Source organism: Sander vitreus, chromosome 1 (assembly GCF_031162955.1).
Source record: "Sander vitreus isolate 19-12246 chromosome 1, sanVit1, whole genome shotgun sequence".
In the NCBI taxonomy this organism is placed as follows: Eukaryota; Metazoa; Chordata; class Actinopteri; order Perciformes; family Percidae; genus Sander; species Sander vitreus.
Window position 1 is genome coordinate 20,698,727 of NC_135855.1, and position 12,431 is coordinate 20,711,157.

The 12,431-nt window shown below is 40.6% G+C and overlaps 1 protein-coding gene across 9 annotated transcripts in view; it reads right to left on the reverse strand.

The window, feature by feature from the left end:
* Positions 1-4,846: 4,846 nt before the first annotated feature.
* The window catches only part of tjp1a (tight junction protein 1a), a 62,727-nt gene continuing 55,142 nt past the window's right edge, over positions 4,847-12,431 (reverse strand). For 5 of the 9 annotated variants that reach the window (XM_078247578.1, XM_078247553.1, XM_078247565.1 and 2 more), the window contains 7 exons: positions 12,063-12,245; positions 11,522-11,628; positions 11,040-11,284; positions 10,045-10,199; positions 9,740-9,960; positions 9,432-9,575; positions 4,847-6,669 (listed from right to left, as the gene is read on the reverse strand). In XM_078247578.1, the coding sequence (XP_078103704.1) occupies positions 6,575-6,669; positions 9,432-9,575; positions 9,740-9,960; positions 10,045-10,199; positions 11,040-11,284; positions 11,522-11,628; positions 12,063-12,245 (1,150 nt within the window). In that variant the 3' untranslated portion in view covers positions 4,847-6,574. The remainder of the gene's footprint in view (positions 6,670-9,431; positions 9,576-9,739; positions 9,961-10,044; positions 10,200-11,039; positions 11,285-11,521; positions 11,629-12,062; positions 12,246-12,431) is intronic. The other 4 variants (XM_078247607.1, XM_078247592.1, XM_078247599.1 and 1 more) reach the window with 2 other exon arrangements.

Sequence of the window (12,431 nt, forward strand, 5' to 3'; positions counted from 1 at the left end):
TGTCTATCCATTGACACTTCATATTTCCATCACTGCATTTTGAAAAGCTGGACACACACAAACACACACACACACACACACACACACACACACACACACACACACACACACACACACACACACACACCTTGTGTCACAGACCTCCCCTCACCCCTGCACTCTGCCCCACTGCCTCTATAATTAATGGGGCAGCCCTGCCTCGGGTCTTTGCCAGGAAATCAGGGATGTGTGCATTCATAAATATTTACGGAGACCACCATGAAAATTTCACATGTAAAAGAAAAACACAACATCTCAACCAGAACATATCCCACTGTACACAGAGGAAGGAGCAGTAGTGTTGGTTTGTGTGTGTGTGTGTGTGTGTGTGTGTGTGTGTGTGTGTGTGTGTGTGTGTGTGTGTGTGTGTGTGTGTGTGAGAGAGATTACATTACAACAGAGGGCTCTGAATCCTCACAACTAATTGCCTAAGATTGGCTCCAAAATTCATTCAAAAATCTATTTTCTTCTTTTTCATGGCAATGACACATGGATGACTTCAGCTCCCTACCTGAGACTAAAGAACTGGACTGAACTGGAAAAAAAAAACCTAAATCAAGTTATATATTACTTAAATAGCCTACCAGTGACCATATCAGCATGTTATGACAGTTTGGGTCTATAGAACTTCAGACCAATGTAGAGACCGGTGACAAATATTCCTGCAGTAGCCTATTTTATATATGCTAATGAAAACAAACGTAAATAATATTTCCATCCTATTGCCATGCTGTTAGTGACTCAATAGTACCCTATCATGTTTTTAGGAATAGGCTAGCCTACTACACCATTTTCTTCTTCAGGAGATGAAAACTTCCATCATGTTTGATTCATGCCACCAAAAACAACCAGCATTGTGTAATTGTTGTACTCACAGAGAAACCTGCCCAGAAGGGACACGAGTGCCGGACTCTGGGTGATGTGGTTAGAGCCAGAGCCGCGAAGCTGACGGCCAGGATGAGACTCCCCAGGACCATCTGAGAGACTCCCAGAGCCAGCATGATCCTCGTCCGGGTCCGGTACTCCCTTAGCCGGGACAGGCTGCGGGACAGCGACGCGGGGCTCAGGGACCCCGGGCCTCCGATGCCACTGCTGCCGCCGCGGTGCAGCGCGTTCACCGGCATTGTCACAGAAGGGTACGACAAACACAGCAGTAGATCAAGGATAATAAGATCCACAAACAGCAGAGTCGTTGTGTTTGCGCCTACACTGCGCTGGTAAACGGTGTATCTCGAGGTCAGTGTCCTGTGTGGACGATCTCCATCAATTAAGATGCTTGGAGTCGCTCCAATTAGAGATGCGCTGCGGCGGATGAGAGGAGGAAGGTGAGGAAAGAGCGGACTGGACGAGGCAGCAAATGTTTACCATAACACACACAGAAAGTATATTTAAATACACAAAACAAACCACTGGCGTTCTCGGCGACTCTTCCGGCAACGAACCCATTCCTTTAAAAGTCAAAACGCAAAAAGGTAAAAACAAAAAAAACGCATCATCCTGCTGTTAACCAGCCTTTGCACCATTGTCGTGCTGTCATGCTCTCCTCTGCAGGCTCTCCAACTACTCAAAAGCGAGAGATGAAGCCTGGTTAAGACGTGTGTGTAAGATAAGAAGAAAAGGTGGAGTCCTTGAAGATTAAACAGAGAAAAATGTTGAAATCACGCAGAATTTGTCGGGGTTTTGATGTCTGAATATCCGCAGTTGTGAGCAAGCAGCGTTTCAGATGCACACTGTTTATTGGAGATGTGCCACTCTGCGCGTCTTCATGGCGGCGAACTGCACAGAGTCTGTTTTACTACGAGAGTGGAGGAGGGGAGGTGGGCTCTTTACTATCAGGCAACATAAAAAAAAAACCTGCTGCTGGTGATGTAGTGGTGAATGAAACGTGGATTACCATGAGCAAATTTGCCTACCAAGAAACGAGGTTCATTTTTTTAGTTCACGTTTTATTTTGTGTTGCGGGAAAAGGCTCCACTTTGAGTCTTCTTACAGTTTCCTCATGAGATCAAGATCATAGACTGTATAAAAAATAAAAAAAAAGATCCATTTATACAGTCATTGATCAGGATTCAGAACAAAAATCAGCTTTAAATTCAGGTGGGTTTACCTTTTTATAAAACAAAGTGACTATTAACCTCAGCTCCAGCCGCAGCATCAGGACATCATCGACTGCACTGGCATTGAACACAGGCTCTGTATCATCATGTTGGCTGTAACGGGGCTGGCAGGTAGCCTAGTATGCGACACACCTGCTAAGAATTTAGCCCAAAGAGCTCCTTAGACTAAGCTGCACATTATTCAGACTCAAACAGCAAACAAACACAGGCAAAATTAAAATACACAACTGTATTGTGTTGATAATGAAATATCAGAGTGAGGGCACTAAAATGAGATAATAAGGATAGAATTATACTTTAAAAAAAATGAATAAATAAAATAAAAAAAGAATAAAAAAATACAATAGAATAGACAGTCCATGACAAGAACGATTAGACCATGCACGACATGTTAAGCAGTCTTTTCCAGGAGACTACCAAAACACTGCTGCGTGTCCAATGTGAGGTTGAGGTAGTCCAATAAACAGACCTCGTTGGCTTTCCATAGTATTGCACCCAGACCACTTCCACCCTCAATTCCCGTGATAGCTCCCCAGGAACAGGCCACAATGATCAGTGTGTATACACATACCTTCTAGCTACCATGTAATGAATACAATCTTAAGAACATTCCCCATTTCTCATTATATTTATCAATGTTGTTTATTATACTAGAGGATATTCTTTCAAAAGCCGCTACTTTGCCTAGCTCTGTAAGCCAGTCTTGAAACAGCGGGCCTTCTGCATCTTTCCACTTTCTCATTATCATCTGTTTGCCAATCATTATACTTGTCTGAATCCAATTGTCTAGGGGTTTTACAATATGGGCCATGGGCTTAGGGTTGCCTAATATGTAAAGACTGGGGCAAAACTCAAAATCCACTCTTATGACCTCTGTAATACTCTCATGAACCCTTTTCCAAAATGTCTGAATCTTTGGACATGACCATAGGGCGTGTGTGTTAGGGTACCCAGCTCCCCTTCACACCTCCAACAGTCTGGTGTTTCCTTTATACCTAGCATGAATAGCCTACTTGGGTACCAATAGAAACGATGGAGGATTTTGAATTGAATCAATCTTATTTTGATATCCCTGGAAACTCGTTTATTGACTGCAATAATTGTATCCCAATCGTTTTTCTTCAATTGTTATGTTCAGGTCCCTCTCCCATAAGGTTTTCAGAGCTATGTTGGACGGGTAACCAGTATAGTTCATAAGCATAGAGTAATAATGGGAAGCCCCATGACCAATCTCTGCGATCCGCAAAATCTCTTTAATGAGGTCCATGCTCTGAGGTGGTGTGTGTATAGAGTCAAAAGTAGTAATAAGGAGGTGTCTCAGCTGAAGATATCTCCAGAATTGATTGTTGGCTAGCTTGAATTGTTCAACCAGATTGTCAAATGACTTAAGGCACCAGCTTTATAAAGATCACCCAGAGTATGTTCCCCCTTAGTCTAAGCTGCACATTATTAAATAATTAGTGATCTTTAGAACATGCCCTGATTCGGCTTTGTCTAACCCAGTGGTTCCCAACATTTCTGGCTTCTGGAATGTAACTAGGCTATACATTTACTCAAGTACTGTACAATTTTGAGGTAGGGTAGTACTTTGCTCGAGTATTTCCATGTTATGCTACTTCACGCTTCTTCCCCCATTACATTTGAAGGCCAATATATTGTACTTTTTATTAATACAAAATATAAATCAACCAATAAAGTATGTTATTATAGACTAAGCTACCCAGCAGATTAGCTCCGTCTCTACCAGCTGCAACATTATGCTCACACATTAATATTATAATCCAGTGATTTAATATTGTTCTGGGCCATTCTGAGTAATATATGTTTTGATAGGCCTACTTTAAGTTGATGCTAGTACATGTACTTTTACTTAAATTAACTTTTGGAATGCAGGGTTTATACTACTACTACTACTACTATCACTACTTGTACTTAAGTAAAAGATCAAAGTTCTTATTCTTCTTGTTGTGACCTAATAAAAGGAATCAAAGTCCACTTGTGTACTTGAGTTTTGAACAGTTTATCCGAGGAGGAATTTTTCTTTCTCAGATTTCATTTAAAGGATATTTAGAGGCTTGAAGAGGTGAAAGTATGCAGTAGGGAATAAAGAGTATGAGAAAAGAGTTACCTTTCTTTCTTTCTAATCTAACGAAAATTTATGAAATACATTAAAATCCCAGCTGAAGGACTTTTGTATTTTTGACCTTGTGCAGCACTAATTCTGAGCTCAACTGCTCCATCTAGCTGTGACACCTGAGCCATGGTGCTTTGATGTCCATTAATGAAATGATTATGTGACACTCAGAGCTACAATAGGCAGCAAATTAATTGATTAGTTAAATGGCAAAATTAATCTGCAATCATTTTAATAACTGAGCCATTTTTTAAACAAAAATGCCCCAAAATTGACCAATTTGCTGTTTTTGCTTTGTCTTGTGTGACAGTAAACTGAACATATGAGTTTTGGACTAACAATCAATTTGAAGGTAGCTCTGGAAAATGATTTAGCATTTTTCACTATTTGATGAGACGATCGATCAAATGAGTTTAAGAACATAAAATTTGAAATTAAACGATCGGTCATTGCAGTCATGACAGAAATTATGTATATAACAGAAAGCCAAAAAAGGTTGTGATCAGCAGAGATGAAAATGAAAGAAAATGGCAATCACAATCATAAAAAAAACATCTTTACTTTAAAAATGATTTTATTTATTAATACAGTGGTATACTTAAAATTGTGTTGCAGAGGAGAAAAAAAAGTCAGCCACACGTGAAGAGCTAATATCCAATTAAAGCCGTGTTATATCTAAAAATAAAATGGTACTGGTGTGCCATACATCATATATTGTCTATTAGTACAAAAATACATTTAAGGGCACACAATACAGCATCCAGTATCACAAATCAGTGAGGGGGACACTTTAAGAGCACACCCTTTTTAAAAGAACATGTTTTAAATATATTTTAGCCCAAGCACTTTCCTGATCCTTAAAGAGCCATTAAAATACGATGTTTTGTGATCATAACATAGTGTGAATATATTGGTAGAAAAGATGTGATGTATTATTGTTAGGTTACAAGTTCCAAGGCTCGAGGGTATATCCAGAATACAAAGATAACCACGCTCACTTTCTTTCACTTTTTAAAACGTGTTTTCTCTAAGTTTTATACAAAAAAGAAAGACATACAAAAAGTTCATTTACAAACAAAAGAAACAAGGCAATACGATAGCTTTATTTACAGCCACTTCTTTTCTGTTTTTTTTTTTTCTTTTTTAAGTAATGCATAGCAGATAAAAGAAGAGCATATCTTTGTTATCCTTTTTAAACTGTTATTGTGTGCTAAACCCAAGTTCATTTATACAGTGGGTTCACAGAAAATGGCAAAACAAATGACATTATACCATAATTTATCATAACTTATTTTTTCTTAATGAAAAGTGAATAATCTGCAGATAAGGCATCACTGCTTATTTGTGTGTGAGCGCAAGAGTGCACAGTGAAAGAGAGAGAGAGAGAGAGAGAGAGAGAGAGAGAGAGAGAGAGAGAGAGAGAGAGAGAGAGAGATGTGAGAAAGGAACTGAGAAGGCTATTGGACCTGAGTAAAGAACATGCATAGATCTCCCTCAGGCTGGAAGGAGAGATGTGGTACTCTGTAAGAAATTAAGCTACAATATATCACTGTAGGAAAAGGAAGAATAAAGGAAGGAAGAATATCTCTAAAAAGTGTGCTGCTTGGGTTCATATCCAGCTCATATTTGGCCAACTCCTTCAACTTGTCACCATCTCTGGTTTAATCTTAGCTCACGTCTGTCTCAAACCTTCATTAAAATTCCCTCAATGTGGAAACAAATGTGAAGATACAAGTTTGTATTCAGTCACCTGAACTGAAAAAAATAACAAGATGTTGACTTGTAATTGAATTCACGAGTAAACCTTTTAGTAAATCTTCTATATATACTGTATGCATATATAGCATAAATATACCAACACAGATTTTTGAAGCATGTGGCTGCCTCAAAAGCCGTCCATCCATCTACTGTATATTCATGTAAAAATTACATTTAACATCACCTTGTATATAGTGTCAATCCTCAGTGGCATGGGGCATGCATCCATAGTTTCATTTCACATCAAAACTTCAAATTGGGGAAAAAGTTTAAAGAACAGCTTGTAACGATCATCAGTGTCTCGCCTTCATCTATGGGTGCAGTAAACAGCACTGACTGGATCTTCTTCATACTCCATTATGTGGCGTGTGTGGAGTGCATCTGTCAGTGTGTGTGTGTGTGTGTGTGTGTGTGTGTGTGTGTGTGTGTGTGTGTGTGTGTGTGTGTGTAAGTGTTTATGTGTCCATCCTCTTCATTTTACCCCCTATGGTTCCACATTCAGTAACATCACACTTGCTGGTCGTCCTTAAAAGTGGTCAATGAGCACAGAAACGCAGTTGGCTCCCACCAGGTAGTTGGGGTCTCCGGGAAGAGACTTGTTCTGCCAGCTTTTAGGGTCACCTGCAGTCAGACAGATGGGGGGGTAGTAGTGAGTGAGTGATTTTTTTTACATAAAGTTCAAGTTTCATGAGCACTCTTCTCTTGCAAAGTCCTCTTCACACCACAGAATCTACAACAAATTCATTTCTAACATTATAAACAGCACCAACTGCGGAGCTTGACTGGATCTATAGTCCGCCAGTCATGTTAAGTAATAGCACGTGGGTTTGTGGCCTATAAAAGCAAGTAAAATCTATTTCATATTTTTTATTGAATGTCCTCAGCCTCTTGCTGGCTGCAAATAAAACCTCAGTCACTCTGAGGTCTGAGTGTAATTGCAATTATAAACATATGGGTCTGTGCGGAGGAGGAAAGAAGAGGAAAGTTCCAGTAATCAATCAGAGTAAGCAGAGCCAGCTTGGCAGAGGCCCATCGATACAGTATACCCTAACTGTACCAGTGACAATATAAATACAGCCTCCTCAGTGACATCCACTGTCAATCTTTAAACTGTCAATCTTGTGCTAAAATCTGGGTGATATGGAGGAGATAGATGTGACTAGGGGACCATCTTCTGTTCAGGTATGCAACATGAAATCTATACAAACTACTCAAGATACATTATTTCAAGTTCTAAGGATCAATGTTTTGTCACTCTGCCTCCTTAGCAGTGTGTTGGGTTGAACAGTAGGCTTGAATTAGTGGGTTCTCATAATTGATTTCCTTTTTGGCATTTTGAATACAGGGTTGGCGATTTGATCCCCAGCTAAATCAAAGCGCTATATAAAGCATTCCAACTCAGAGAACCTCTTGGAGGAACATCATTTGGGCTGGCTGCTGGTGGGGCCTTTGCTTGAGCTATTTTGGATGGTGGCTCAAGGTGAGCATAAAACAACCCACTGCGAGCCAGCCTTCACATTCTTCTCTGCTAGACGGTGAACGTAGCCTAGACACTAGTGAAGAGCCAGCTGTTTTTTTATCCTAAAAGGAGGCAGTGTGCCACTTGCCCCCTTATCAAAACAAAAACAGAAGTCAGTTCTTTTACAGAGCTTAACTGTATCAGTGGTTCTGCTTTCGGCCTGTACGGTAACATCATCAATCATCTACAGAATGGGATTTGCGGATTCTTTAACAGTTGTCAGGGTGATCCAGAATAGACTGTTTTTCTGCTTGTGCTGGAGATGTATTAACATTCTGAGTTTACTTTAAAAAAAATCTGTGATTCTGTGTGGCCCTGAGAATAACACAGCATACATAGAAGAGCGGCAGTAAGATGCAGACAGTTATGTAGGAGGAAAAAGGAGAAGCAAGGACGCAAAGTGAGAAGAAAACCAGAGAAGGGACAGGAGGAGTCCAGAGAGTGGCCTTGCTTTACAATAAGAGGATTACGACACAGCTCGAATAATCCTCCCACAATTCAGCAGGACAACGGAGTGAGCTCACATCTCATTTAGCCCTCTAAGTCTCATCCTTAAAATGAGGCTAATTAACAGCTAATCCTGACCACTGCCAAAATTACTACTGTTTTTAAAGATGTGAGAGGGACAGTGTTAAGAAAAGGAGGAATTAGTTCCTTTCTTTTTTCGCTCTCTTAGCAACTCGACGTCTCTATGAGCCTTGGTTATTTCTCAAATGTTTGTTTGCTCAATCACACGACTGATTAAATTATGACCTACTTAAAAAGGAGTTTGTCTTGGTTTTGATTTCCAAAAACATCATTTGTAAAACAATCTCCCTTTATTGCATGTCTGTTTTACATGTAAATACATTGCTGATCAATTTCAATGCTAAATATAAATATGGACTTCACAAACAGTATTCTGTTTTATAGTTTTCCTTGGGACTTTTTAGAGGAACTTCTTTATTAGGTGGTAGAGTAAATGATCAGTTGCCATCAGCAAAATAACCATTTACTGATGGAGGAGCTAGGATTATCTGAGGGGATTATGAATCATCTCCTGCAGCCCCTGACAGGTGGGAATGCTTTATCTATTTGATTACTTCCAATTCCCTGTTGTTCCCAGATCCAATTTCACATCCAGACTCCTTTTAGTAAACAAACTGAAGCCAATCTGAAAGACGGAGATTCATTTTCTTGCCAACTGAAAGATACCTTGAATAAGAAGAACACTTAGCAAGCAGGGAGCTATATTTAGAGAGCTATAATTCGGCATGGTAAGAAGATGTCTTTGTGTAACTTTTTTTTTTTTTTTTTTGCGGGATAAAGACAGGATTCATTGGTTATGACAGTGTCCCAATTTCCAGAGAGATCTATAAAAGCTGTTCTTCAGGTCAGGATTTGGGTGGCTATGTGAGAAAAAACACTCAGAGCAGAGCAGCATGCACTATACTTCTACCTGATCAAATTAAATTATTATACAGCCAAGCATCTGGTGCATGAATGTTAAATGAAAAAAGAGAAACTTGTTAAAATGACTCTGCAATTTCAGCATGTAAAAATAATCGGGAGAGACTTTGATCTGAACACCAAATAAAGAAAAACAGTGATACAGTGAATAAGAGATTGAGAGGGTGAGTTAACTAGGATAAATGATGAAAATGAATCAACCAAAGCAATAAATTACGAGAGAAGAAAAACAGATTTTACCCCTAGATTTATTCTTAGACATGGTGAGATCGACCAAAATATCTTTAAAAGATTTTCTCAACTGATTTCCAATAAAAAGAACCAAAACTAGGGGTAAAAACAGTGACCCACAGCCCTTAAATTGTCACACAGCCAGCCCAAATGACCCCGGAAGAACATTGAGAGCACAGCATACCCGACGAGGAGTCGGAGGATTTTAGAGCAAAAGACCAACCATCAGGGGTCATAGACGCACAGTGAGGTAAGCGCAGCTCCACAGGCTTCAAAAACTTGAGGCCATGAGGTCCACACATCACCAGAGGGCTGAGCAGAGTCTCTCCTGTAAACACAAACACAATTCTACTTTAAATCCATCATATCTCCCCAACGGACAACGTGCACAATTACACTTTAAAATACTGGCTTCATAAAGCATCCCAATAATTTAGATGTGAATGTAGAAAACCCCCTGGCTGCTTCATCCCTCCATCTTTGATAGGTTACCTTTCTCCTTGTCGAGTGGTGGCAGGATGCTGTTGTCTCTGCAGACTTTAAAGTAGATCTCCTGCTCCACACTTTCAGGGATGGCACCCTGTGGGATAATTATGCTGACACCTGTCTCGATGGAGCTCAGGACGCCACCGTTGGAGTTGAATATACCTCGAGCGGTTGCAACCACCGTGTGGCCCTCATCCTCATCCTCATCATCATCCAGGGCACTGGGGCTGAAGGGACAGATACCTTTACTTTCACACTCTCATATTCAACAGAATACTTTCAATTGAATCTCTAGTCAGACTGTCTGTTACCTCACAGGGATGGCCTTGGGAACAGCGTTGATGTTGTTGTGCTGGTGTTTGGAGCGGTGGTCCATAGTGCGTGTGAAAGTATCCAGACCACTGTCATGGTCTGTGTTCATGGGCTGCGGGAGAATCTGAGGCTTCACTGGGCTGGGGCTCTGGCCCTGTTCCAAACAAGAGAGGGGAAAGTAGGTAGACCGTAGCAGTGAGGCTTAGCTTAAGCAATTTATGTAGCCACCAACAACAACCCCCCCTCTCCCCCCCAAATAAAATCATTGAACCGGAACCCATTACTGAGAAATTTTCTCTTTGTTTTCACAGTAACAGCTTATTGATTTGGTACCAAATTGAAGGGCTACCCTTACATTCATGGAATCATTTATTATGTCATTTATATGATTTGGATTCATAATAAGTCCACATGGAATTCAACAGTAGAGCCCCCCTTGCATCATTACTTATTTTACCCTCTCTGTTTTATAACTCAGTGATTCAGTGTGCCATGTTATTCTGTACTTAAAACTAAATTATACAATCAACTCAAAGTTTGCGCTAAGATCATTGTCAACCTGTTGCACACTCCTTTCAAACAATCCACAAAAAGAGCATGCTCAGACTTGCTAACAGCATCTCTTCTGACTCCATGCACGTTTTAAAATTATGAATACCAACTTTTACCTTCTAACAGGCGATTTAGAGTCCCTTCGTTTAGACACAACAGGCTTAAGAACTCTTTTAAACATCAGTCTATCCTGTTGCTAAACCAAAATCTGTTTGCTGCCAATTAAGATCTGGATCCGAGGATATCATTAAACATTTCTTTGCCATGGCTGTTGATATGTTGATATCATCTTTGTACTATATGTGTAATTGTTGTCTAGCTCTGTCTGTATTTTTCTTTTTATTTCTTCTTTTGAGCGGAGCTGCTCGGAACGGACAATAAAGATGTATCGTATCGTGAATAGTGCTACACTAAAACAACCATTGGCCAAAAATCTGCTTACCTTTGAAGCAGTCTCAGGCTTGTCATTGGGCAGAAGGTTGTGGTTGAATTTAGGACTGTCGAACATGCGCGCAAACGGCTTGGCAGACATGGTGTAGGGCTTGGGCGCGTAGCGGTTGTAGCTGGTTGCTGGTGGAGCTGCTTTTGGAGGATGTACACTAGTGCCATTAACCGGAGACTTCTCAGGGAAACTCTTGTGAGGCAGGAAGTTGGTCTGAACAGTGTCGTCTCGGCCCGGAGCTTTGGCTGTGGAAGAGCCATGAGGGTCAGCCAAAGAGCTCTACAGTATGTGTCACTGTGTGCATGTTTTTATTTGTATGAAATGATGTACATTTTGGCATACATAACAGGCCACGTCTCTCAGTAGACAAAGTACAGGGTGATACAGTACATATATGAATCTTGACGTGATTACAATCTTGTATAAGATAAAATCCTGACTACAATTTGGTTTTCCTTTGATAGAAGACAGTCAATTTTTACCTTCAGGTGCAGGTTTGGGCAGTGTGGCTGGTGGCAGAGAAGGCGTCACCTGGGGAACTGGTTCATATTTTTTCTCCACTGGACTTGGTTTCTCCACCGACTCCGTCCTATATCACAAGACCAAAATCATCAATTGAAGATTCACAGTAGAAATGACCAAGACATTAATCATAAAAACCATAATGGATGTTAAAGATAGATGAAAGGAAAGTTGAAAAAGACGCATTAATCTAATCTAAGAGGACATTTTTTTTTATTTAACCTTTATTTATCCAGGTAAGTCGATTGAGAACAACTTCTCATTTGCAACGACGACATTCACACAGTTACACATTCATACCTGGAAGCTGCCCAGTACAACCACAGTCTGATCTGCTGGCCACTTTCCCCACCCAGATTTTATCCTGTCGGTCTGGGGATTAAACCAGCGACCTCCCGGTCACAAGCTTTTTTAACCTTTAGGCCACCACTGCCCCTCAAAAAAGCCAAAGATGTTTCATAAGGACATTATATGCTTAGGAGTGTGGATGAGGAGCATCACCTCGGGTAGTTGTTAGTTGTTTGTGCTTGTGGCTGGGGTTTGTTGGGACCGGTCTGGAGCCTATCAAAGTAAGACAGCTGTTTCCTGTAGTAGTCCTCGTCCTCATCAGGGTCGTAATGGTTGGAGCGCACAATTTCATCAGCTACCTTGGACTGAGGCTGAGGCTGCTGAGGTCCTGGGGCTCTGGGTGGGTGTGATAAAACAGTCAAACAGGTCAAATATAAGGCAGAGAAGGTGAGAGCAGAGCGGGAGAAGAAGCGTTTACGATGACAAATGTGTCATCGTAAAAAAGTGACTAATTACACAATTTAAGTCCAATATTACTCTGAAAAGAGTGTGAAGTCAGCAACAGCAGAATAAGCATAGGCT